Source organism: Zosterops lateralis (genome assembly GCF_965231275.1).
Source record: "Zosterops lateralis genome assembly, chromosome: 10".
In the NCBI taxonomy this organism is placed as follows: Eukaryota; Metazoa; Chordata; class Aves; order Passeriformes; family Zosteropidae; genus Zosterops; species Zosterops lateralis.
The window spans coordinates 12,830,036-12,857,431 of NC_139770.1; the positions used below are offsets into that span (position 1 = coordinate 12,830,036).

Sequence of the window (27,396 nt, forward strand, 5' to 3'; positions counted from 1 at the left end):
TTTTGCCTGAAGTCTTTCCAGGGCTCTGAGAAGCCCCTATTCTTGCCAGTCAATCCAGCTTTCACGTCTCAGAAAGCATTTTGAATGTTGATATTTGGCCCATGGTGGGCTACAAATGAAGAAACTGATTTGTCTGAATCCCACATGTCATTAAACTGGTTCTAACAGTGATGCACTGAGGCTGTTCCCAGCACATAACTGAGCATACACTTGCAGCATTTGATACTGAAAAATTCTTTCACCCCTTGAATATCTTCTGCTCATTTTTACTTCTATTTTCTAGGACGTATTTTAGTAAAGATGAAAAAGATCAGGGCAGAAAAATCATCCTAAATCCACTTAACCATTTCAAAAACTTAATTTTAAATTTCAGAGCTTATCAACTGCTTTTATGAGTTGTTTGAGCTCAGTCATTTCTTGACTTTGTGTATCTTCCTTTTAAGATCTTGATAAAAGTTTTACTGCATCATTAGTCCTAGACTATTGCTCTCAGAGTCATTGGAATATTATGGACATAGTTCTAGCATGTACAAAATGCTATGTCTAATCACTCAACACAGAGGTGTTGTAAGGTGTGTCAAAAAGATAATGATTGAAAAAAAGTCAGGTCTCTACCCTAATCCCTCTTTTATTGTACTTCTTGAAAAACTGATTTCTTAGGGCAGCATTTATTATTCTTCCTGTAGTTTGGTATATATTGAAGTATTTATATATTGTTGCTTCTAGTATTATGATGAATGCAGGAGAAAGGAGCTTTAAATAGTACGTGCTTTGAATGATTTTCTCTATAACAGTGCACCTTCTGAAACTGAATTTTATTGTACTAAGTTTCCTTCTTATTCTTGATTTTTAGCTATATAAAATCACACATTAGTTCTACCACTGTAGAACTACACTGTAGTTCTACCACATTTTCTGTAAGTTGGCATTGTATCAGTGAGAAAAGTGGTATGAATTTATTCTGTAAGAGGAATGCATTAATGTATGTTCTAATCAATAGGCTAAAGAGCAAGAAATTCTTGGTAGTTTAACCAAAGCATTATAGGACTTTCTCTGGAACCTTTGCTTCGTTTTGTAAACATTTTCTGTGTATGATAGAGATGAAAACTTCTCAAGACTAGGAAATTTGCTTGACATTTTAGAGATAGACAATTTTAAAACCATAACAGTATCAATAAATTTTAGGAATATCTGGCATGACTCATGTGATGCCGTGTAGACTTTGTCAGCATCCTGCTGGTTCCCTGCTGTGGGCAGTGGTCCCTCTGTGCTGAGGTCAGGCCTGTGCAGCCCTGGGGCTGTGCCCTGTGTGTGGCTGCAGTTCTGGCATGTGCAGCTGCTTCCCTCAGCTAATCACCTGCAGTGCTGATAAGGGCTGAGGGAGTGGTGCTAAGAACTGAACCGGTGCTCCAGGTACCTGCAGGCACTGCTTCCTGCCACAGGCATTTAGGCTCCACTTTCTCTTTCCTGGTCTCTCACAGCTCTGTCTGGCTCAGAGTTGGTAACATAATTTCTTCATATTTCTGTTGCATTGTATCTCAAGAGAATTACTTTTTCCAGAATGAGTCAAAAATCTGGTAAAGAAAGAAGGAGACACAGAATTTTTTGCTTTTGGAGTTCTGCTGATACCACTACTGGGGCTTTCTGTCTGCACTGTGCCCAAGAGCCTAAATCTTCAGGCAAGGCAGACACTGGATCCCCTCTTAATCCATTGTCTTCAGCTAAATATTCAGGTGGATTAACAAGGTCTTGCTGTATGAAGCCCAGTGCATGGAAGCCCATGAAAAAGGTAGGACTCTTTAGGGCTGTTATATAACTTTCCTAATTTATTTTATATTGTGATAGTTGCCCTCACAGTTGAGGCTTGTATTGATTGACAAAGTGTTTTGAAAGTCAAATACAGGCCAGTCTGTCTTTCACCAGCTGTCAGCTTACTGAACAGCTCTAGCATGGCTCCTGTAGTATAGCATTTCTGCTTTGCTGCCAAAGCTGCTGTACATGTTTCAGTTAATACAATTATTTACTAAATTACTGTCTGATAGAACCACTGAATGTAAAGTGAAAATTATCTTCTTCCTGTTCTTCTATTCTGGTCCACAATATCAGGAACACTCTCAATTATGATTAAGAATGGGCAGGATATTTCCTTTACTTTGATGACTTTTGCTCAACAGAAGCCTCTTAGATGTTTTTAGAAAACATGACCTTGTCTTTTAGAATGATCTGTGCATCCATGTTTGGGAGCTGAAAATGGTATCCTGTTGTGCAATTTAAGATTTCTAGTTTAGACCCAGCTCAGAGTCCTGGTAAACTTTGTGTCCACAGCCTTTCTGGGATTTATAGTAACTCAGGGAGAGAAATTGTTTTGTTAAATGAAAGAAATGGAAATCTTTATGTGCACACCAGATATGCAGTATCTTTTGAGAAGGATTTGATGCTTCTTTGTAGAACCTCTGCTGGAGCCACTTTTATCTGCTTTTATCTGTATTCCAAATAAAAGAAAGAACTTAAATTTCTCCTGAAGAATAGAAATTACTTTTAAAATTTTTCAGTGAAGCTTTTAGGCTCTAGAATTTCCTTTTTTCCCTTTTTTTTTTTTTTTTTTTTTTTTTAAGATGGGCATGATAGCCTGAGTGAAAAATGTGCCATCACTCCTTTCCTTGGAAGAGAATTCAAAATAATTTCAACATGCTACTGATTGCTACACTTCAAGCATAATCATCCTGTGAAGCATTTCCAGTACAGTTCAATTTTGAATTACTGTGTCAGATCCACAAAAGATGACAATGCAGGGAAAACATCAACCTCCTCGTGTTATGTTTCTCATGTGCAATTGAAATAAAGTGCCTCGTTCTTGTTTATTGGTATAACCATATAATTCACATTTTGTTTATCATGTAATGGCACTGTAGCAGAGGAGTCCCAGTGGATGCATTCCTCCCGTGAGGAAGGATGCTTCCTTTAAAGCTGTTTCTAATATGTCTTTCCAAATTTAATTCAAGTGAAGATTGCATAGTTCTATAGATGATTTCAAGAATGCTCTACAGGTTTCTCCAGTTAGAATTTAAGAAAAATCCTTCTGATCAATTGGGACTGTTCCTCCATATTATTCCTTACAGAATGGATAAGAGCATTCCCCTTTCACAGCAAAGGCTGATAACCTTGTGCCATCTGTTGTGGAAGCTCAGAAAATGTAATACAGAGGCCAAATTTAGTACTGAGACTTGACAGCTTATTAATACCACACCACCTAGCAAGTCGTCCCTGAATCCTTTTGAGGATCTGTTTTTTCTGGTCTTTCCCAAAATAGCATTAGCAACAGTCAATTCTATACAAGTCAAAATTAATTACATCAATGTCCTCCCTGAAAGTGGTTTGTCATGACAAAAAAGAAAAAGGAAAAAATATTGCCTAATCTTGATTTACTCAGCTGCAGTATCTTTTAAACTATACCTTTGTTTACTTGGGGTCATCCACTGACCTCTTAAGTGGTCACCTCTTGCTACTATTTGAGTTTCTTCCAGGAGCTGCTTGGACTCCAAGACAAACCAATAATGTTTCCTTGACTCTCCTGAGCCACAGAAGTTTTCTTGTGCCTCATTAAGGTTTGCCAGCATTACCTACTGGAAATTGCTGCTACAGGAGGTGCTCAAGTTGTTACCCTACTTGACCATCATGACCATCTGACCACATGGTGGTTCATTCCCTAAGAAACTGTCAAAAATGCCCAAACTTGTGCAGTTCTGTCACTTGCTTTTTGAAAGACTTAAGGCTCCCTTCCATGAACCAGGTTTTTGTGGCTGAACACACAAGGTTCAATATCAAAAGAGCTCATTTGGAAGGACTGAGAGAATCCTCTGAAAGTAGAGCAAGGATTCTATTCTGTCTATCTTGTATAATTGAAAAAAACCTTTGCCACCAACCACAGCACTTCTGGACTTGTTTCCCAGTTTGGTATTCCTCAGGGTACCTCTGTGTCGTTTATTGCTATTCCATGTGACTTGTTGTCAGTATTGAATTTCATCTCGTTGCCTATAACCCACTTGTCTAATATATCAGCCTTGCTCTACAGCTTGTTTCTGTTGTGCATTTGCTGCCCTTCTCTTTTTGTTGGTGTTTAACTGCACATTAGGATGTAGTTGAGCTGACGTGTTCTCCAGACAGATAACAGACATTTATGACTCATTTTGTCTGTTGTAAGCTGATCTCGGCATTTATGAATTTTCAGTCTATTGTCTGTTACAGTGTTTCCTGTGTATATTCTTGTCCCTTGCAATGGTCTTTTTGGAAATGATACATTTAAGTATTGATTTTTCACAAAATCAGATCACCTTGTACATACTTTTCATAGAAAAAAATGTCAGGACAAAATAGTTTAAGGTATACGAGAACACTGGTAACATAGAATTGCTTATTAATTTTTTTTTTTCATGTCTCTGTAATCAGCTTAAGTTTTGGGTTGTTTTTTAAGTTGCCAACATTTTTTAAACTGTATGGAAGTTAGTATTGTTATTGGAAACTATCTATGCAGCTGTGTCAGTCTTCTAAATAGGACCTTCAGACATTTTATGGGATGCAGGTATAATCCAGGATTTTCCATTGATGATGGAATCTTCACTCTCTCCCCACTGCTTTGTGTGGTACTTCCTGGAAACTGCTGTACCGTGGGAATGTTGTGGATGAGCCTTCTGGTTTCTTGTCTTTTATTCTCTTATCAGTGCTGCCTCACAGTGTGTGCATTTGCTTATTTGAATTTGTTTCTCTAAGGCAGATGCCTGCGGAAGTCACTTGAGGAGCCTGTGTTCCGTTGCTCCAGGTAGTGGTGTTTGCCTTTCATAACAGAGTAGGGAGGGGAGTAAAGATTGCTTGTGCTTCTGGGGTACAGTTCTACTTCAAAGCAAATTTAATTTACTAAGTAAATAGTACTTGTTTTTCTTAGATAGCTAACTGTATCTGAATACCTGTACATGTGTGATGTACAGGTGAGAAGGGAGTCAGCTTTCCCATTGGAGAGAGAAGGAACTCTGGATTCTCTCTGTAGCATGTAGGGTAGATAGTCACTCTGAAATCATGGTAAGTGATTGGAGTGTTCAGAAAAGAGTTCTCTAACTGTAGATGATATTCAGGAAGGAACATCTGTTTTATTATGAAAACTTAAGAACCTCTGCTTAGTTCATCTGAAGGAAAGTCAGGAGATGATATGATCACAGACTATAAATATGTAGGGATAAATTTCAGAATCTAAAAAGCTTGTTTATTTAGTAGAAAAAGGCACCTGTATTCCAAGTCAGATAGAAAACTTAATTTGAAGGATTGATACTAATATAATAAGCAGTTTGGAAGCTTAGTGGGAGATGATGTAGTTGCCAAATTAGGGTAATAAATTAGTATTTCCTATGTAAAAAGTATAATGACAAAGTTTCTACTTGAGAATGTCAAAATGCATCACAATCTCTGATCCATCATTTATTATAATGGCTTTAAACTGCTCTTTGAAAGCTGTAACCTACTGGGAAGCGATTTATATTTTTTAAAAAATCCCGCTTTTTATCGTACTTCTTTGCTAATGCTTTTAATTTCCCTTTCAACTCTGTAATTTAAAAAGATAAATGCAGGGAAAATTCTGTGTACCGCTTTTTAGACTTTGACCATATTAAGCCTCATTGCAGAGCAGCACTTGAGTAGTTAGATGCTAAATCATGTGCTATGCAAAATGATCATGAAATACTGCTGATGAAGGTGGTGATAGTGCAGATCTAAACTGCATTCACAAATAGGTGTGGAATTCCACAGTAGATGCCTATCTCCAAGCTGGAAACTAGCTAGGGCAGTCCCAGCTTTGAGCTCAGAGCATTTCTTACTACTCATTTTACTGTGTGAAAAATGATGAGGTTCATGTGCCAATAGAAGTTAGATTAGTGTGTTAAGAGGCACACATGATCAATAGGAGATGACATTTATTCAGGATTTCTTATGAAACTTGTGTTTAATATGGCTGAACTGTTTGTTCAGTTATGTCGTGTGTGACCCTTTTGTTTAAATTGTCTTGGTATTCTTAGAACAAAAATTTTGAAGAGGCACATGATGCCCTTTTAAAAAGGAGCAAAGCTGTACTTTCTGAGACTGCACCTAAGCAGGTCTGATTTCCTCTTTGTATGGACCTCGGGAAATTCTTTACTGCAAGAGAATTAACAGGCAGAGGGATAAGCAGGTATTCTTAAGACAAGTCAGTTTATTTTTATAATGGGAAAATAAGGACTTGCAGATCATCCAGACATCTCTGAAAACAGAGACCATGTAGATGAAAATCTACATGGGAGCATGTGGTCATCAGAATGTTGTTATAATTATAGTTTTTGAAAACTATAGTTCTTGCATCAAAGTCTGTTAAAATTAATGGTGCCATGAGAGAAAAGGGATATGATAGGCTACAAATGAAGTATTTCAATTCCAGAAAGAGACTTTCAAGTTGTCACTGATTGTATGAAAATGTAACCATAGCACCATGCAGCAATGGAAAGGGTAAATGAAATGTTGGTTATTATTAAAAAAGTAGAAGCAAGCAACACAGAACATGATCTGAGTACATCTGTTGTGTATAATTCTAATTTTAGGGGTGGGGGGTGTATTTTTATTATCTTAGGGTATAGCATAAAAAAAAAGGAAAAGGGTAGCAAAGCATCAAGAGGAACAATCTAGATATCTATAAGGATAGATAACTTAAAAATAAACAAAAAAACCCCAACAACAACAACAACAAAAAACCAAAAAAACCCCCAAAAAACCCAAAAAAACCCCAAAAAAAACAAACAAAAAGCCCCCCCCGAAAAACCCAAAAAAAAACCAAACAAAAAAAACCCCCAAAAAAACCCCAAAAAACCAAACCAAACCAAAAAAAAAAAAAAACAACAAAAAACCAAACCAAAAAACAACCTGAGGGAAAATATGATAAAGACATAAAATGAAAATGAAGTTAAGAGGGCTCTGAACCAGAAATTCTGCAATAGATACCTAATTCCAGAACTGTCCTGTAAAATTTCTTCTAAAATTATGAAAGGCACTGACACAAAACACTGGTGACAAAATGCTCTTTTTGAAGGCTCAAATAGAAAATTACTTAAAAGTGGAGTTAAATGGATTTGCAAAGAGCAGGTGGCACAAAGCTGTTATAGAGAGTGGTTCAGGAAGACCTTGACGGTCAGGTTCTCAGATGGTTTTCTGGGAAAATTACTGGGCATATGTCTAATTCCTACTTGCCCATCTGTCAGCTTTTACTGCTGGTAAGACTCTTGACCAGTTGGGCCTTTGCTCTCATCCAGTATAGCAACTTTTACTGGTTATGTGGAGTGCTGGTTCTTCTGGTGGAGAGGGACATGAACTATCAGAATAATTTATCTCTCTCTGTAGTGCACTGTGCTATTTGATGTTTTTGAATAAATTACACTACGAAAAAAAGAATGAGAACAAATGTCTAGAGGATGTTTGGAAGCCTGGCAAGAGCACAAGTTAAATGCAGGGAATAGAATCTCAGTTTCTGGCTTGTACGTGTCACTCAGCAATCATGATCACCTGGCCTAGAAATCTCCAAGTCTCATAAGGAAATTCAATCTGAAAGACTCATCCCCTGAGTTATGTGTCAGTCATGAGATGATCAGAGTGGCAGGAATTAATCTTGAAATGTATCTGGAAAGGACTAGTGGTTAAATTAATAGTTGCAGAGAATGTGATTAATGATACAAGTAACAGGTGAATTCCCAGCTGCTGCCCTAAGGCATTTCTGAATTAGGAATATTCTTGGTTTTTTCTTGCTATACCATCTCCTAAGAACAGTAGATACAATGCTGCCCATCTTGGAACCACAGATGGTTTCATCTTGTGTTCTGGTGCAGTTGGGAAATGGCAGGAGTGCTGGCAGGTTGGGTTTTGTCTGGTGTTATTTTTCTACCATACATTTCTGCTGTCACTTAAATTCAAGTAATGCAGGTCTTGAAAAAACTTAATTGATGATTGCTAATTTGGCTTTGAGCCTCAGAAACCAGATACATTTTGTCTTCTGGTTCTTGAAATTTAAAGCAAGTAATTATATGTTTATAGCATGACGACTTAAATTGTTTTCGCCTATGTTAGTCCACTTTTTTCTTTCATAATTTTCATTGTTAATTTTTCTCATTTCACCCTATTTCTTCTTCACCTGCTCATTTTTGCCTTTGTTCCAGTGCTCAGTTTTTATCAATTTTTGCTCTTCAACTTCAGCAACCATAATCAGATGAAGTAGAATGTACTGCAAAATACAATTTTCTACTTTTTTGCTCATTGGAAAAGAAAAACTGCAGAAGAAAACTACTGGCATGTCTGTCAAGCTGATGCCCTGGTTTCAGCAGCAGCCAGAGCAGAGGGTTAGGGAAGAGCATAAACCCAGGCCAAAGAGCTGTGATATTTCCTCTGAGGGCTTTCAGAGATTTCTGCCTATTCCTGTGCAGGGATTCCAAGAGCTGGAGATGACTTGTGTGTTTAGTAATGCTGAATCCATGAATTTGCACAGCCTTCTTTTAGTGACAAGGATTCAACAGTCAAAGAGCAGCTTCTGCTTGTTGGTAGCCTAACAAAGGGGAGGAGAGTAGGGGTTGGTATCTTGTTGTTCTGAGGATACAGGAAAGTAAGTCCTTTTTCAGTAATTGAAATGATTGTGTCAGCTAGTATCCTGTCACAATTAGACCAAAATTTAATGGAAGTGAAGTCATAACTTGAGCTTGCATTGTTTCATATGTTTTATAATAGTCTGAGAAACATAAGTTGCTACTTGTAATATTTATTGTTATCCACTTTTTTTTCAGGTCAGTATAGTTAATATTCCTTTTATCCAGAGTAAATAGGTCAAGGAAGTGCCAAGCCAAGTGGATGTTTTGGTCAGTTTGATATGAGCACAAAATGCTGAGTTTGTAGTCCCAGCTTGCAGAGTCACCGTGGTGTAAGAATGAATGAAATGAGCTGAGGTACTGAGCTGGCAGTTGTGGGTAGCAATAAGAAGCCATCAGGACTGTAGTGAAAGTAACAGTTTATGTTTGTGAAGAATTCAGCATGTGTCAAGATAAAATGCTACTGATACGTGCAAAGCCTTTTGTAAATGGAGTGGCTTTAGTGTAAAGCCAGTTTAAGTAAAAAAAACAAGTAATTAATTTTCCTTTTTCCCTGATATTTATGTCCTGAAAACTAATGGATTTTAATTAATGGGTTGTTATAGATGACTTTCCTGGTGTGGTTTTCAGTTTGCTGTTCATTAATGTGAGGTAAATGATGTTCTGCTCGTGCTTGGTGTTCTAGGGTAAATTTATTTGTTTTACAAAAATATTTGTAGGTAATAGACTGTTCATAGATTAATACAATTTTCAATAAAATAACAAATACTTATCTGAAAATGGGAAACTCTAGCTCTGATTCACTGACCTGCTGCAGATCTCTTCACTACTCCTTAAGACTTGTCCTTTAAGTCCTTCGAGGGCAGTGGGGTGCTATAAATAAGTGAACTGGAATGTTTCTTACCCTAATTGTGCTCTAAATAACATGACGTTCACGTGCAAAGCTTTCATATGTTAGAAATAATGGTTCTTGAAGATTTACTCAATTTAATGAAAAACAAAAAACCCCCAACTTTTGGAGAAGAGTCGTGAGATAGTTTTGACAATTAATTGATGTGTTTCTAGTATTGAACAAGATCACTTTTCAGTATCAGTGCTAGGTAGGTAGAGGACTTCTTTGATGTTTAAATGAACTATAAATAACAGAATGGGCACTCTGTATAGGTTTACTTATTTCCTGAATAACTGTTTAGATTTACTTATTTCCTGAATAATTGAAAAATGATTGCAAATTATGTGTTCTGAAAAACACATCAACAGTACCCAACCTTTAACGTTGTATTTTGATTTAATAATGTTCCTAGGAGTGAATGGTTTATCACATCTCAGTTTCTTAGCACAGCATACCCTTTCTACTGTGAATGTCAAAAACAAAAATATTGACACCTGAGACCTGCCATTATTTTTCTATAATAAAGTCTTTGAATATGTTTTTTCTTTGTCTTGGCTTTTTCTGATGCTGAAATCCTGCTTGGGCTTCTTTGTGGAGGCATTAGCATTATAATGAAAGCTATTATTCTTAAGGCTGATGTTATTTAAAAGGAGCTTTCTAGGCCGTGCTTTAAGTTGCAAATTAAATGCATTAAATTCATTCTCAATAGCACTTATGAACTTAATGAGGAGCCTTGTAATTCTTCTTTGAGCTTAGAGCGTTGAGTTGCTTGGTGAATACAAATGACTGACCTGCTGCAAAGGGTTCAGTATTGGACTTTTGCTTAGTATTTGAAAAACAAAAGCTGTAAGTTAGTTTTATTAAAACTAATATTAGCTTTGTGTACATTTTTATGTTATGGATCTGGAATTTGACTGAGATTAAACTCAGTCCCTGAGAGATGTGACAGGACAAATTAATTTGAGCAAAGTCTTTCTGAGTACTTCACATAACAAGTGGACAGTAAGGCAAGTCTTCAAGAGTCCAGTTTTTGATCTTAACAAAGAGACAACAGGTTAGTTGCCGAAACCTTTGTTCTCTTGAGACTGTTGCTTGTATTTGCATGAGATTCTTAGCACCTGAAAATTTTACTCATTGAGCAACCACAAGATACTGTGTGGCAGCATTAGTGATAATTTTGTAGGTCCAGATTGCCAATTTCTGCCTTATGGTTGTTCATTTGTCTCACACAAAACTCTAGTTTCCTACAGTCTACCTCAGCAAGGAAGAGTCTGTCTGTAACTGCTATCATTGCTTTACTTTGGCTAGGGTAACTGTGGTGCAAATTGTTCCCTACTAGGCTGTTTTTATAGATAGATTGCAATGAAGAAGGAATAAATACAAACTGTGTGTCTTCAAATCAGTTCAGGTCATCCTCACCATCTGTGATTTTACTGATATTCTGCTGTCTTTGTTTTCCCCTTTCAAGGCTATTTATTTCTATTTTAAGTTCAGAGTTTTAAGTTCATTTGAGTTCATTGTAAAATGCTGTGGGGTTTGAGGAGGAAACTAGGTTAGAGAATCAATTGTTTGACTGAGTTAAAAAAAAACCCAACAACACAAAATCAAGCAACCAGAAAACCTCTACAGTTTTGAATATCTAGCATCCTAATGGTGTGTCTTTAAAATAGTCTGCTCACATAGATAAGGTTTTCAAGAGCCATGGTTCACTCTGAAAAAGGTGAGAGCTAAAGTAGTCACAGGCATTCAGACTAGTCCTTTTAATCCACAAGGTCTTTTGGGGATCCAAAAAGACTTTTGTATCTTTGTTACAGTACTTACCTGAACTGATGTTACAGCTCCAAGATGAACTTGCCTGTCCTCAAAATCTAATTGTTAAACCATTGTGTACTAACTTATGCCTCCTTACGTAGGCAGACCCTGACAGGCTTCACACTCAGCTTTTTTGTGGCTGTGCTTTCTGTCCTAACTCTTTGGAGAGAGACCTGGTTATCATTCAGGTGGAGATCTAGGGGTTTTTATTCCTTCATCCTTGGGACACCATGGTAATCAGTCTTTGCTCTGTCATGGCAAGGTACAACAAGAGCCCTTGAAAGGATAGGAGCTAGAAACAAAATTATCTTTACATCAGTACAGAATGTTAGAAAGGCTTAATCCTAACCACCTGTGGGTTGAGGCCATCCTGATTAAGCTTATAATTTTCCCTGGTCAGGTATTAATGAATTAATACCTATTAATGGTATTGTCTTGTTTGGTGGTTTTGCTTCCTGTTCTGTGCATTCAGCATATTTTGCTCTATAGACTGGCTTACCAACAATGACAGGACTCTTGCCTGGCCTGAATTAGGGCTTGTGATTGTGCAGTTCTCAAGATTCAGATACGTTCTTCAATACTTGACTTGAAATGTGATTGCGTATGTTCAGATAGTTCTACATGGTTTTAGTTCTTGTGAAACTTGGTAATTTTTGATTTGATTTCTTTGGAACTCCAGAGTTGGGGCTGTAGGAAAGTACTCGTTATGTTTCATTTTCAAATGCTCTTGAAGCTACGTTTTGTTTAAAGTAGCACAGAAATACACTCATGAAAAATGTGCATGTCTTTAAATTTATGGCTTAACAGCCCAAGTCACTGACATCGTGGTACTAAGGACCTGCCAAGGCCACAGGCTGGCACTGACGTAGATGGGACAGAGATGGTGCATGAGTTTAGTGTTAGCTGTGTGTTCAGTTAGATCCTCTGGGCAGCACACTTGGATAGCATGGATGGGGAATGAGGATAAATGGCAGTTGTGCTTTATTCTTGTCACTGTCAGACTCCATGGAACAGTCTATAAATCCCTAAAGGTATTTTTAGATGACTATTGACTTTTGTGATTTTGAGGAAGATGGATGCGAAGTTCTTAAAATAACACACTTCACTAGTGACATGTCCTGTGGCATTCTAGGATGTAGTTCAGAGAAAACATACAGAACTACACTGCCAGACCTTAAACTATGTATCTCTAGAAAGAATCTATGCCTCTTAAATTCAGCTTTGTTAGTGGGTGTTGGATCAAAACTGTTTTTTACCACTTTTAAACTTCTGTGCAGTTTGGAAGATACTTTATATCCTACTTTCAAGAAGAGATGATAAATATGGACTTGTTTTCATCAGTCAAGTCATATTAACAGAAGTTGCTGATTTTTGTAGTATCTGCTCGAAGGCAGTGGGAAGGGTGAAGTACAAAATTATTTTTGGAGTATTCTTCTGGCTATTGAAATTGCTTTTTGAAGTCATGAAAGTTGGTCATCAAAGCTTTAAAAAGGACCTTTGCAGAAGACATTGCTGGTGAAATATTAGTACTATTTTCCCTTTCTACGAGTATTGTTGTTATTCAGATGTTGAGTGGGTGGTAGAGAACGTGGGAAGAAAATGATTCTTGAGGAAAAACTACTTACAGAAGATTGCTGGTACTTTAACAGATTGCTGCGAAGTGTGTACTGTATATTTGATGCAGTAATTTGAAGAATAAAATATTGATGATTCAGCTTTGTGTTAGCAACAAATTGTTCAGAGTTGGTATTTAATATGAAAGCACAACCTGATCCTGAACCCCCTCTGGTTATGAAAAATCACTTAGCACTTGGTATTAGAGTAGAGCAGCTCATGCTAGTAATTAAAGCAATCTGCAGAGAACACTTGCTTTCTGCAGTTAAAAGATGATCTGCCAAACCTGTGCAGCTTCAGTTACACAACTGCATTTTCTGGCTTTGGGTTGTGCATGTGCCCCACTGCTTTTCAAGAGTTGTTTTATTTATTAGTGTGGCTCCGAGGCAGACTCTGCCTTACTTCACATGTGAATATAATTGGGCAGACTGATCCCCGTGCCTCTCAACTATCTCATTAATCTCTTTTAATAACTTTTTTTTTTTTAATGTTTTCATTTTGTTTACACCATGGTTGTTCTATATAAGTATTACTACACTTCAATTATGCTGTAGTCTCTTTCTGTACTGGCATACCAGTGAAATTTCAATGCAGCCTGGCTTTTTCACTGGACAGTCTCAAGGCACATTGTGCAGCCCTGCGTGGATTTGGCATTTTGCCTGTGCCTCTTGTTTCTTGACTGTGTTTTGGTGCTTGGACTGTTGCTTTTAGAACTATAATTGCCTTCAAGTTTTTGTTTTCTTTTAATTGTTGATACCTTACTGATATCACCTCTAGGACCAAAGGCATGATGAAAAAAATCACACCCTTAGCAGTTTTCCACTGCATCATGTTTGTTCTTTTGCCACTGAAGTGAAAAGGCCTGAAAGCAGCATGCTGCAGATATGTGAATTCCTTTGCCTCATCTTTTGCATTGTCTTCCCCTTTTCTGTATAGAGGAGAATATAGGAAGCCAGACAGCCGAGTTTCCAAGAATGTGGTATTCAGCATCTCTTCCCCTTGCCCTCAATTTTCTTACTTAGCACTCTTAAAAGCTAATTTATTTTTGTTTTAATCAACACACTGTTTGGTCTATGTGTTTTCAACAAAATTGATGCGTCCAGGAACCGAATGTTCCTTTTAAATCTGGAACATCATGTGTTTTGGTATTTATTATGTATACAAGAGAAAAGCCTTATACCCCAAGCCCCTCTTCTGCTTCTTTTCTACATTTTAGCAATTAGACAATGTCATGCTGGGTACTGCTATGGAAGTAAAATGGATGGCATAAATGCATCCTGCTAAACCTCAAGCAGTCTTGAATTTCTCTGGAAAAGAAATGTTTGTGGTCTACAAAAGCTGCCATTTAGCATGCTGTTGCCAAAGAGGATACTGATACAGGGGCTTCAACAGAAGACAGCTCCATCCGTGTCATCCCTGAAGGCTGGAGAATGTGCCTCAGAGCTGCTCAGTATTAATGCATCTGTGGACATTTCTCAAATGAAAAAGTTAGGAAAAAAGAAAAAGTTACGATGTGCTGGTTTTGAACTATTTGCCTTCATGCACATTCACAACATGCTTATCTTCATCTCTGCCTTTGCCCTTCAGTATCAAAATCCAGATGTTCCTGGGCTCTCTGGAACAGAACAAGCTGGGTGCACCTGCCCACGTGTATTAGGGGGACCCAGGCCTCCAGCTCCCAAATACCTCACTGTGCCTGCACAAGTCTGAGAATGTTGATATGGCCAACACATTTTTTGTTTCCTGTCACTGGCCGGAAACATTTCTGTCTCTGTGTTATGAATATTGCATTAATGGTATGTTCTGCAGCTCTTGATTACATCCCTTCTGGATAGAAGATGAGACATGGCAGCTCTTGGTGATTAGAGGAGCATCTGTCAGTACCTATTTATCTCTTAATATTCATGCTATAAATAACTGGAAATGTTTGTACTTAGGTCAGTATGTCCATTCCTTTTTTCTAAGTGTAAAAATTCTGCTGACTTGTAATTTAAATATTGAAGGTGTAATGTGAGATGGAGAATAACCATGTTTTAATGCTGTGAACTGATGAAATCTCTTCATGTTACCTAAATACAGTACAGCTGACCTAATCCAGTTGTGTTCCTATGGCCTGGTGTCCTTCAGTCTCATCATACCCAGCAGCAGAAAGTCAGATCCACAGTATATGCCTAGAACAGACTCACTGGGTAAGAGGCGGGTGGTGCACGCTGTGCAGATGCTGGTTGTGTGTCCCTGCTGAAAAGACTCTGTGGCCACTGATTTGAGCCCACTTCTTTCTTCTGTAAAGCTGGCAATATAGGTGTAATTAGCTGTCAGCTTTTATATAGGTGCTGGGAAATGACCTTTGACCCTTCCCTTTTTCTAGAATTTAAAAGAGGCTGGTAAAGTTAAATATTCATCTATGTGATTAAATCAAGCTAGTTCCTCTTCTTGTACTTTTTTTGGGGAATGGGGGAAGGATTAATTTTGGAGCTTTTTTTTGTTTTAAATAGTGTAATAAAAATGTACATAGAGGTCGTGCATTCTTAGCATTAAAAATTGAATGAATAATAAAAAACTCATGTTCATTTAAATACGCTAGATTAAAAAAAAAATTAAACAGTGTGTGCCTGAAAGTTGTGATTTGATGGTGCTGCTGCATTTCAGGGAAATACAACCTTTAAAATTATTAACACAAAGTAATTCTTGTTATTGTTATGGTATTAAGAAATTTATTTTCTTTGACATTTTAATGTTGAAATATTGTACAATCTATCTGCCCATTCATAATTCATATATATTCCTGAATTTATATATAAATTCATATGTTCATGAATTTACAAGAGCATCATAAAGTTCTTGTAAATTCATTAATTTTGTGCCCCCATGAAGCATTCAGTAAAGCAGAAGAATTAAAAATCTAGATGTAAGCCTTGGAGAAGTTTTGAGGTGGTAAAATGGAGAAAAGTTAAGGGATTGTAAGAGCTTATGGGAGAAATAACCTTTTGTAGCTTCTTTATAATAGTCAGATGACTTTTGCCCTCTATTCAATAATTTGTGCATTGCATTGATTATTTATGCCCAGCAAATTGACTGTTTTGTGGTGGTTCAATGATGCTCTTTAAATAGAGTGAGAGAGCACACAACATGCAGACCTAGCTAATGCAGAGCATGTAGGGTTTCTTCCTATGACCATGATCTAGAAAACATATTTTTAACTTCTTCAGGAAGAAATATTTTTGTTTCTTTTCCCTCCACAGTTTGGTTGGGTGTTTTTGGTTGGGTGTTTGTCGGGTTTTTTTTTTTTTTCATTTGGGGTGATTTTTTTTTTTGGTGTGTGGGTTTTGTTTGTTTTTTGTTTGGGTATTTTTTTTTGGAAAAAGGACTCAGTGTTGCGACTTTGATGACCGCTCGTGGTGGTGAGATGGGAACGCTCAAACGCTCCGATTTAATGAGGAGCCCAAGGATGGAAATGCATCCAAATCCTCACGTGCAGCCAAAGCAGCTGCTCCGGCACCCGCAGTGGGCACCGAGCACTCGGGCACCTTTTAGTTCCTCTACGCTGCCAGCCTCTGCCAAACACAGAGGGAAATTTGTAAACTTACGGGACAGTGTCAAAAAGAGCCCTACAAAAAGCACAGCGAAAGTAAAAGCTGCTAGTGGTTGGGTGTCTGATGGCTCATGCTCCAATTGCACTTTAGGAAAGGTAGGTGTTGCACTACATGTTTGGGGATGTGCATTTCTGTGCAAACTGTAGAAAGTGTGTTGCATTTTTTTCTTTCTGTCATTTTATCCCTGTTGTTTCTAATGACTTCCTGACTTAATTTTCTTTTGTATTTTATTGCTAGAAATCCAAGTAGCAATTATTGAAATCAGATTGGCAAAGGAATACTTTTCTCACGTTTTCCAGTGAAGGTTGCTACATTTATACAATATGGGAGTTTACAGTAATTTCTTGCAAGCGAGGAAAGTTTTGTTTGCTTGATTTTTGTTCTCCAAAGTGTATCTTCTTGTTGTTTACTAAGAACAGTGTTATCGAATTTGCTGGCTTACTTGTCTCCTTGAGGATGAGTATGGTGTTCTGATTTACCTACATGTTAGTTGGTATTTCCTCACTGAAGGATTTACTGTGTGTGGGTTAAACACGAGAACATGTGTGTGCTCTTACTTTTCACAACATCTGGATGTAGTGTTGGATTTGGAGGCATTTAGTTGATCCCTTAAAGGCATCGTTATCTTTGCTTTTGTAAACATACCACTGAAATGATTTTTTAAAATATAAGTTTTCAAGTCCATCATTATACTTTGATAAATGTCAAGTAATTTTTTTGTACTGTTGTGGCAGGATGACTTCATTGTAGGTGTTAGCACATTTATTTAGGCTGGCAGATTGAAGTGATTTATACTTCAAGTCATGCAATATAATAATGTATCATAATTGTGTGCTGTAATTCATATGTATTCAAAAGGTGACTTTGAACTGGCCTGCTACTTTTTTTCTATTATATGTTGGTTTGTATCTGTTTAAACCAGAATTATTAAATGCTTTAGTCAGACATCTTTATTGAAAGTTATTTTGAGAATAAGCTTTTATTTGTCAGAATACTTCAGTGTATGCTTGGAGAATTCCTAAAATTCTTGGGTTTCTTGAAAATTCCTGGAAAGTAGAGTGTTGAGATGATACTCTGGGATCTTAATCAGGTGCTGCCACAGGTACCTGTGTCATATAATCATTTGCAGACTGGTTGCATATCTTAGTAAAATAAAATCATTGTTCTTCTGTTATAAGGAAGTTCTAGGTCTTCTTTATCTAATGATCGAAAATCTTTTAATTTCTTGCATTGTCCTTCCTTGTGATTGCCACAGTGCCTGCATCAATTCCGTGTATTCTATGAAACATTCAGGTGAAGACAGTCTTGCCTTCATTTGGATTTGCACATGCTTTGAAAGTGGTTCCCAGTGTTGTTGCCTCTTTCCTCATGCATGTAGTAGTGGAGGAGACTCTACAGGAACACTGCCAGGATGCTTGGAGGAGCGTGGAGCTTTTAAGGTTCAGTGGATCCTAAACCAACAGCACAAAGGGAAAATACAATGACAGTATGAATAACTTATGAGACTGGAAGAATTAAAGGACTGTGAACAAAGCCAGCTTTAAAATAATAAGGGTAAAATTTGGAACTGCTTGAGAGGGTTTTTGAAGCATTTGGGGCTGAGAAACCCATAGAGAGGAGGGAGTTAGGAATTGGGGAAAAAGGAAGCAGGAAAATAAAGCTGACAAGCTGACATTTGGTGCAAAGGGATGGGTTGCAGGTTGTTCAGCCTATAAGGAAATCCATTGCAACAATGGTCATTTTTTTTGCCAGGTGAAAGGTCAGGGAAGTGAATGGCCAGGATTTTTTAGAACAACTGCAATTCGATTTTAACCTTCTCTTACTGCAGGAGTGTAACAGTAAAGCAAATGCTTAGCTGTTCAGCCTTAGTGTTGTGTTGTATTTTGGTAGGTAGTATATCTGAAATTTTGGTTCATAGGATTTCTAGTGTGTACCTACTTGGAAAGCCACTTACTTTGGAACAAAGCAGACTTAAAGGGGTGGCTCATTTTTCAGATGTGTAGGGCCGTGTGGTTGCTTGAGCTGTTTATTTTGGTCTGTCATCTAAAGGTTGTGTTGTTCTTTCAGAAGCCACAGGTTTATTGCACTGAGCATTTCCTGCATCCTTTGCAAAAGACACATTAATATTTTTCTAGACCAATTTAGATTCTCCCCTACCTTCCTCTTTTTGAACACTTAAAATATTGTGCTTTAGTCCATAGATGTTAGAATGCTTTACTGACATAAGGATTACATCTCAAGATACCAAATATATTTTGTTCTTCCATCTTTCAGTAATTGCAATGTTTTTCACCAGCTTTCTTTTTGGGTTGATTGACTTGGAGCTGAAAGAATGTAGAAATACCATATGTACATTTAATGTGTTGCAGTACTTGGACTGTTAATGCAAATAGCATTATTTTCTATTACTCTTCAATTTGGTGGCTGCTGTTGATATATGCTGCTTTGTATTTTAAGATATCTCAAACTTTTAAAACATTTCATACTGTTATTTTCTGGGGATTTTGTTCACTTTCAAGATGTAGTATTTTCTTTTGTCATTATGCTTCATTATTTTTAAAGATCACAAGAATGTCTTGGGACAACTAAATTGCAAGAGCTTTGATCTGCTGTTCAGCTTGTAATGTTGATGATAGTTGCCAGCAGTTTGTGTTGCTGACAGCTTGTTGACAACCAGTATGTGAACATCTCAAAAATATTTGAGTCAATGTTTTGCTCAAAATGCTGCTTGGAACCTTATTCCCTTGCAGCTTAAGTGTCAGTAGTTTTCTGGTTATTATTTTAATGAAGATTCCTAAGACCAAAATTCTCCTACTCTGCAGGTGTTTGGTAAACCTGTGTGAAATCTTTGAGAGGTAAATTGAATCTGTTTAGGACCTTCCACTCATTTGATGAAAAGGTTTTCTTTGATTTTTACTAAGTTTAGAAACCATAAGGTACTTCTGATTTTTCCTCTTAATCAAAGAGAAATACTAGCTTTATTGAGTGCTGTTAACTTCAGCCTATTCCCCTGCTTTTGCACTCTGTTGTATATCAGTGAAGGGATTCTGTTGTGAAACCAGCCTACAAAAAGCCTGAGTCTGTTCACTGACCTGAGGAGGTTTTTTGTTGGAGCCCAAAGTCTCAGTGCTGCCAGGGGAGTGCCTCGGTGTGAATAACCCACTGGGCATGTCCAGTTGCTTTGGGTTCCTCACCATCAGTGCAGTGCTGGGAATGAACAGTGTGGGTTGGGAGACTATCTGCGTTGTAGTTCATCTACAAATCTGTGTGCTAGTTCGTAGTTGTTTACGCTGTTAAATTTGAGTCTTGTTTGCTTTAAACTGTTTTTTTCAGTTTTCCTTATTTTTGACATTTTGTTGGTGATTTTTAGCCCACAGAAGCTGTTCCTTCCTCTTCTCCCATTGTCCCTGTGATCCCTGTCCCACCAGTCCCTGCTGAGACCATCCCATCCACCATACCACAGGTTTTTATTCTGTTTTGTTTTGTTGTATTAAACTTGTTCAACTTTTATTTCTTTAATTAATTTTGTCGCTCTGTCGAAATACACCTTTTGCTACTCCACTCTCAGGTTTGAGGTGAACTGTTAAATACACTAGAATTTCACTGTAACTTTTGTTCATTTTATGACAGCTTTTAGTACACTTAAGTACTTATATTTTCAGATGGAAATGACTAGTTCTTTCACTCTTGTGAAAGATCTAAAGAAAAAATAACCAAAAGAAGTGAAAGAACCAATGGGATATTTTGTGTTCACATAATAACTTTATAGCTAAATCACCCTTATTAAAGAGTTATTGCTTGACTTATTTATAAAGAAAATGTTTTCTCATCTCCTCTAAATACTTAATACATGCCTTTCTTTGGTTGCACTTGCATGGTGTTTCATATCCTCCGCCCATTTGTTGGTAATACTGTTTTGGGGGGCTTTTAGAATACAAAACTGATTTTTTTTACCTCTTCATTCCTAACATATATGACTGATAAAATGTGTTTCCCTTCTGGGTCTTCATACTTTAAGTCCCATAATGTCCACGCCCCCCCCAAAGCAAAAACCAAACCCTGTCAAGACAAGTGAAAGCAGTAACATGAGTTAATGTAATTATCTCCCATGAAATTTGGAATACGTGCCCACAGCATGGCAAGCTATGGGACAATCTAGGATAGACAGCAGTTACATTTTCACAAATAGATTGTCATTATGCTTTTAGATTTTTGTAACTTTACTGTAACTTTCAGTACAGAAATCTGAAATGAGTGCACACTTTCTGAAAAGATGGGTCAATTTTTGGAGTCGTTTGGTGGCAGATATTTATTAGCTTTAAAAGGAAGTTAAGCTACCCAGAATATTACTTGAAAATTTTTGTAGTATGGATGTATTTTTTTCTTAATTTTTTACTGTCAGGCTACTTGACTTAAACTTGCAACACGTGATAATCTTTGTCTTTGCTGAGTTTTTAATTTTTGCATAATCCATAATTAGCAAACATTTTTGCAGCTGTCTGTTTTATAGTGCAATTTCCAATAGATGTGTGTTTATTTGAATCTGTCACCTGTACTTCTTCCATCTTGAAGACCAGAAATTTGATTAGCTTTAGAAATACCCCCTTCTAATAGTGGGATTCTGCCCACATCAAGATTTGAGGTGGACAGGCCAGTGCAACCATATCCAGATAGAACCTTTGGAATATCTGCCTCAAAAATAAAAATCATGGGGAGCCAGCTTTCAATGGCACTGTGTATGTCAAATATAATGGGATGTTGCAGAATCCTAATATTAGATAAAAATACATTCCAAAATAGAATGAAAAGAACATGACTGAGCAATTAAACCTTGCTTTCTTCTGAGCAAGGACATAAAAATACATGGTTTAACTATATTTATTGTAGCTGTAACAATAAATTATGGTGATGAATAATAGATTGGATTTTTTAGTACAAGATCTCATTTTTAGTTTACTCCTATTTTAATAGAACCTGCACTTGAATAAGAAGCGGAAAAGGAAATTTAACTTAGTGGCAGAAAATGGTTGTGAGGGATAGTGTTGTTTTGACAGAGATTTTTATTGTGACATTAATAACTAGTGCTTAATGTCTTTACTGCATGAAGTGTGCCTATGCTTCTATTGAGAGAATTGCTGGGGGAGAAAGGCTTTTGATTTGACAGTCATGCGTGTCATCCTTTTTATTTCCTCTTACCTTTAATTGTCTGCTCTGTTAACGTGTGTAGGTCCCGCCTGATTTTAGTACTTATTAAACTACACAGGCTTAATTTCTAACACTTGATAGCAGACTGATGGCTCCTGTCTAATGATGGGCGATTATTCATCTCAGCTTTTTGAAAGGCACTTCTGAGTCATCACTTCCTAGGTTTGGGAGCTTTTAAAAATCATAATGTCCTCAGAAATATGTTGCTGTCATAGTCATGAAACAAAAATGCAGAACATGTATAGGTTAATGTAATTGTCATGTTTTTGCAGGTCTTTATTTTTGCATGAGTTTAATACTGGCTTCTTTTGCAGCCTATTAAACTATCCCTAAATTTACTTACACACACACACACACACACACACTCAGGGGATTAAACAAAGGAATGTCTTAATTTTAGAGATAATGTATTTTTTATATGTATTAAAAAACCCGTCAGATTCATTAAAATAATAAGGAGATTAACTTTGTTTAGTGGCACTGAACTTAATAGTTAGCAGTATTTGGAGTCTAGAATATGTCTGGACACTGCCTATTTTAAAAGCAGATAGTTGATGGATAAATGGGAAATTTGTTTATTTGGAAATATTTCAAAGAAATTTCAGAGAAATTCCATCAGTTCCTATGGATTTTCTTTCAGTTGAAAACACATTTTTCACAGAAAAATTCTCAGTGGTATGAGGCTAAAAGTGTAAACTTACTCTACTGGTTCCTGGCTTGTAAAAATGCTAATATTATTTCAGCTTTCTGTGGCAATAATCTCTGACTGCTTACGGCTTGTTAATCCTTAACAATTTTCTGATGGAAGCAGGTGCTGCTGTGTGCAAAATGAATGTTTGCTGTGGGTTTGCTTTTGCAAGTGAGTTTTGTAGGTCCTTCCTTGCTTAAGTTGCATTTCTGCAGGTTTCCATTTTGCAGTTTGTGCAGGGGGTGGTGGCCGTTCCTGATGGGAGGAAAGGGAAATTGAATCCACTGAAAATTGGTTTTGGGATACTGAGTGGCAAAACAACCTCTGCATGTCGTACCACAAGTACTGGGGTAACTGGCATCATGTCAAATGGTAGCATGACTCAGGTTTTCTTTTGAAAAACAAGGTAATAAATGTCAGAACTTAGATATTAAATATGATCTCAGACTTCCCTAAGAGTGTGGTTTTATGTCAGGGAAGCAGTTTGGCCAGGATAGTAACAAGTGTTTCAGAAGGACAGTTTTGAGATTCTCAAGGTCAGGCTACCTTTTAACAGAACTTTGAGAAAGGCAGCAAGTTAAATGATGTAAAATTATCATTACTATAGTGCATTTTCTTATGCTGTGTAATTTTTTTTAATTTTTAAAGGCAAATCCCCCTCCAGTGCTGGTGAATACAGATTCTTTGGAGACTTCAACATATGTAAGTCTACACTTGCTTTCAATTATAACTTTAAATCATGTTTTATGAATGTAGTTGTGTACACCTGTTGTTGCTGTTTAACAAGACCTATTTTATCTCTCTGATGGCGCTTGATTTTGTCCACTCCATTGATGATTATTTAACTCCTTAAATAGCTGTTTCATGAAAAAAAATTGCAGATTGCAGGTGGGAATTTTTTCTTTGCACTAATGTGTGACAGTGAAAAACATATTTGAGGTTCCAGAGGTTCAGTGTTCAGAGAACAATCTGTTTCTTCAGCTGTGCAGGGAGATGCTTTAATATTTAATGTGCCATTTCCATTGCACTTCTCATAAAAACATTTCCTTGTGCAGTGGCTATACTTAAGGTCTTAGTGCTCTAAATGTTCATAAAAATGAGTTGGTTCTGTTTGGACCATTAAGGTAATAAATGTAGTTATGTGGAGGCTGAGATTTTAGTTTGTCAGGCATAATTACAATATTTATATAGAAAGTTCTTCATCCAGGGGAAGGTCTTGGAAATAAAGCTTGGCTTAGTGGGTCTGAGATCCCTTTAAAACTTGGAAAAGATAGACTAGGCCAGTGATTTTTATCATGTAATATATCCTTGCTCCTGTCTCTGCTAATGTTTGGTTTGTTAGATGAATAAATTCAAAGGTAATTTTTCAAAAAAAGAGACAGTATAGAACTGAGCTAAAGGAGAAGATAAAAATGATGGAGGTTTTTGTTTGCTCCTGTTTATCTAGATGATATTTTAAATTGGATTAGAGAGCTTTGTACATAGAAATAAGAGACTGCTTAAACATATTAGGATCAGCTTTGTTTTGTTTGGTGGCAATGAATAGGGAAATGATTAATCATCCTTGTTATTTATTTAATAAAAGAGAAAAGCCAAGAACTCTGCACACTGATCAGTCATCATGAACCCTTTGCAGGTACTGTAATGCTGGATGACTGCCTCACTTAGCACATGTTGTCATTCCTGTAGATAATAGCTCAAGGACTAAGCTACCATAAAAACTTCTTGATCACAGTGGCTTCTTTTGTGTTGGTGTAGCAATAGATCCAGTTTCATGTATTCAGAAGGTCAGGACCTTGTCCCTTTTTAATAGAGAAATATCAAGTGTTAAAACCACCGGATCTTTTTCAGTGAACAAACTACTGAGGGCATAATCATTTTTGAGGTACTTTGCAAAGATGATAATCTGTTATATGTGGAATGGATATGCCTTCTATTGTATTAAGGGGAGATATAATTGGAGAGTGAGGGATAAAAGAGCTTGATATTAGACAGCCTGTAAAAGTTGTGGCATTACCAGCTTTTGGAGCATTTAAATGTGTTAAATAAACATAAGAGAAATAAAGTAGCTTGATCTTATTGGGGTGAATTAAATTCCCTTTTTAAATTCTCTGCTAGAAAACAGTCAGATTTTAAAATGCTTTCTTCTGTGGGTGTTTTTTATCTTTCTTTGTTACAAAGTCTTATCAGATATTCTGTATCTTAAGGATAGATGAGGTGCTTTGAAAAATAATAATCTAAATGTTGTTTCTTGTCTTAAATATTTCATCCTAAAAGGCTTGGAATAGGGAGTTGTCTGTAGCTGCTATAGGTAACTGTGGAGGAAAGAATTTGATTTCCAAGAAATCTTGGAAAAAAGCTTACTCCTGAATATCAAATATGAATGAGAATTTGTTATTTAATTGATTTTGCATAGTTTTGATATTTTTTTGCTTCTGGTATTGGATTCTTTTGTTCGTAGGTAGCAAAAAGTGTGGTTATCCTTTCTAACTAGAGGATGACAAGGCTGCTTTCTAGGGTTTCAGTTTTTCATCAAGCTTTATAAAGCATTCTTCTAAACTCTTCTTCTCTTCTTGTCCCTATTTTAAATTGTGGAACTTAAGTAGGTATGTAACATGATAAATAGAAGTATAAACAGTTGTTACATGTTATTTTAGAAGGGTCTTACCCATTTTTCATGAGAAGGTGGTATAAAACATCAGTCTTTGATTTTTCTCTGCTCAGTGTGGAACAACAATAGGAAAATACTGCTCTGTTCTTCCTTACAATTCCTCTACCCCACATCCTGTTTCTTTTTTCTCAGTTTCAAGTTGCTGTATAGCCTGAAGAACATCTGAAGATCTCAAGAGCATTTTTTTTCTGGCAATCAGAAGCAGAGGGCCTGTGCCCTGCAGTAGTTGTGTAGAACAGTCTGCTCCCTGAACAGGCAACTTTTAAACTTGTGCAAAAATATTGTCTGATTACAAATCAGAGTGGTGTGAAAAATCACATGTCCCCTCTGAGCCCAGTGGTCACTGTGAATCAGCTGAGATTGATGGGAGGGAAGTGCCAGTCAAGCAAACTGTGTTGTGTAAAGTGTAGGATTCTCTGTAAGTCTCACTTCTCTTTTTTTAATAGGTCAATGGCACAGATGCAGATTATGAGTATGAAGAAATCACTCTTGAAAGGGTAATGTGCTAAATGTCCTTTGTACTTTGTTTGAAATGAGATTTATGATACTTTAACAATGAAAAATTAAAGCAATCCAAACTAATTCTTACTCTTTTTATTATAGGTAGATTATTTAACCTAATGAAAAAACAGTACAATCAGTTGCTAAGCAGGAATTGAAAATTTTATTAATATCCTTGAGCATTAAAAGTAAAATGGGGGAATGATCTCCTCTAAGACATCCTGCATTTAATGTTGCTACCTAGATTTGTAGAGTCTAACAACACAGATTCTGGTTTAATCTCCTGTATCAGTATTTTTTTCATAGGCTTTTACTTATATGCCATTAAGTTTTATGTTGAGATTCCAAGTGACACCCTGTCACATGCATTTCTTTGTTAGGTTTTCTACGTTGAGATCTAGCTCAGTTCACTTGAGGTGCACTGTTAACAAAAAGACAGAAAGAAATTATTGTATCTAATACCTGTGCAGTTCTGGTGGTTACTGAGAGGGTGAAGAGGTCTTGCAGCTGATGGTAAGGGCAAGCAATCCTTGAAGAGAAAAATGTCAGTCTGAATCTCTGCATCTGTGGGAATACATTAGAGGTGGGACACAAGCTATATAAAGGCTTTCCTCTGGGAAAAATAATGTGTCACTAACAACTTAATGAGGAGCAAGTATTTGTCTTAGTTATACAATGACTTATGTTCTCCTTACATGTATGTAAGATGTACTTATACGTATTTTCATAGAAATTATATATGTAGTCTACCCCTTAAACTGTCTTTAAATATTTTTATCAGTGGAAATTATGCAAATTTAGTTCTATAGAGTACCAAAAACAACAGAATACCTTCTCCCCAAAAAATAAATGTGTAATTTTTTTCCCCCTCTATCTTTAGGGAAATTCAGGACTTGGCTTTAGCATTGCAGGTGGTACAGACAACCCACATATTGGAGATGATGCAAGTATTTTCATTACTAAAATTATAGCCGGGGGTGCAGCTGCACAGGATGGAAGATTACGGTAAGATGAATTTCTGTGTTGGGTTATTAAGTACTGTTACTGTATTTTAAAAAGTGTATAGAAAAATTTCTGTTACTTTTAATAGTTTTATCTTCCTGCATTAAATGTTAAATAGGTTTTCCTTACGGAAGTGTTTTTTAAATAACGAGGAATGTTTGAGTGGATCAATATGTGTCTCCTAAACTAATAATATCTGCAGTTTAGGAAAATTAAGTGAACTTTTTCTATTTTGTGTATAAATTTATTATGCCATATTTTTCATAGTTCTTAATTCAAGAAAAAGCTTAGACAGGTAGGATAGGTAACTTTTGTTGGGTAGGTATCCATGTGTGGATTTTTCTGATCCACAAGGTAGTTGAGTTTGTTAACAACCTCTTTTTTACACTTGGTAATAATTCACACTTTAATTTTTCAAAGATACCCATCCACATTGATTGCAGGACTTTTTTTTTTTTTTCTCTTGTGTTGCCAAGAACTTGCCCCATAATTTCATTTGCAAATACCTGATGTATTATGGGCTTTAGTCCTAATGAGCTTATTCCAAAGCTTCATTTTAGCTTGTTGGCCATTGTCAGAGGTACATCTGGCAGGACACGGTGACAGGTGGGCCTGGCATTGCACTTAGTGTAATGAGGGCTCAGTGTTACTGCAGCAACATGTTAAATGGACTGGAAGGCCAGCACTTAAACTGCTTGTGAAAAGCAAGATTGACTTGTTCATATCATGGCTTAAGACTAGTGTTTTCATTGTATGCCTTTTAGGTTTTGATTTTTTAAAAT

The 27,396-nt window shown here is 36.7% G+C and overlaps 1 protein-coding gene across 6 annotated transcripts in view; it reads left to right on the forward strand.

The window, feature by feature from the left end:
- DLG1 (discs large MAGUK scaffold protein 1) overlaps window positions 1-27,396 on the forward strand; it is a 145,383-nt gene that overhangs the window by 67,302 nt on the left and 50,685 nt on the right. For 3 of the 6 annotated variants that reach the window (XM_083868831.1, XM_083868832.1, XM_083868833.1), the window contains exons 5-8: window positions 19,918-20,010; window positions 23,089-23,142; window positions 25,558-25,608; window positions 26,493-26,617. In XM_083868831.1, the coding sequence (XP_083724957.1) occupies window positions 19,918-20,010; window positions 23,089-23,142; window positions 25,558-25,608; window positions 26,493-26,617 (323 nt within the window). The remainder of the gene's footprint in view (window positions 1-19,917; window positions 20,011-23,088; window positions 23,143-25,557; window positions 25,609-26,492; window positions 26,618-27,396) is intronic. The other 3 variants (XM_083868834.1, XM_083868835.1, XM_083868836.1) reach the window with 1 other exon arrangement.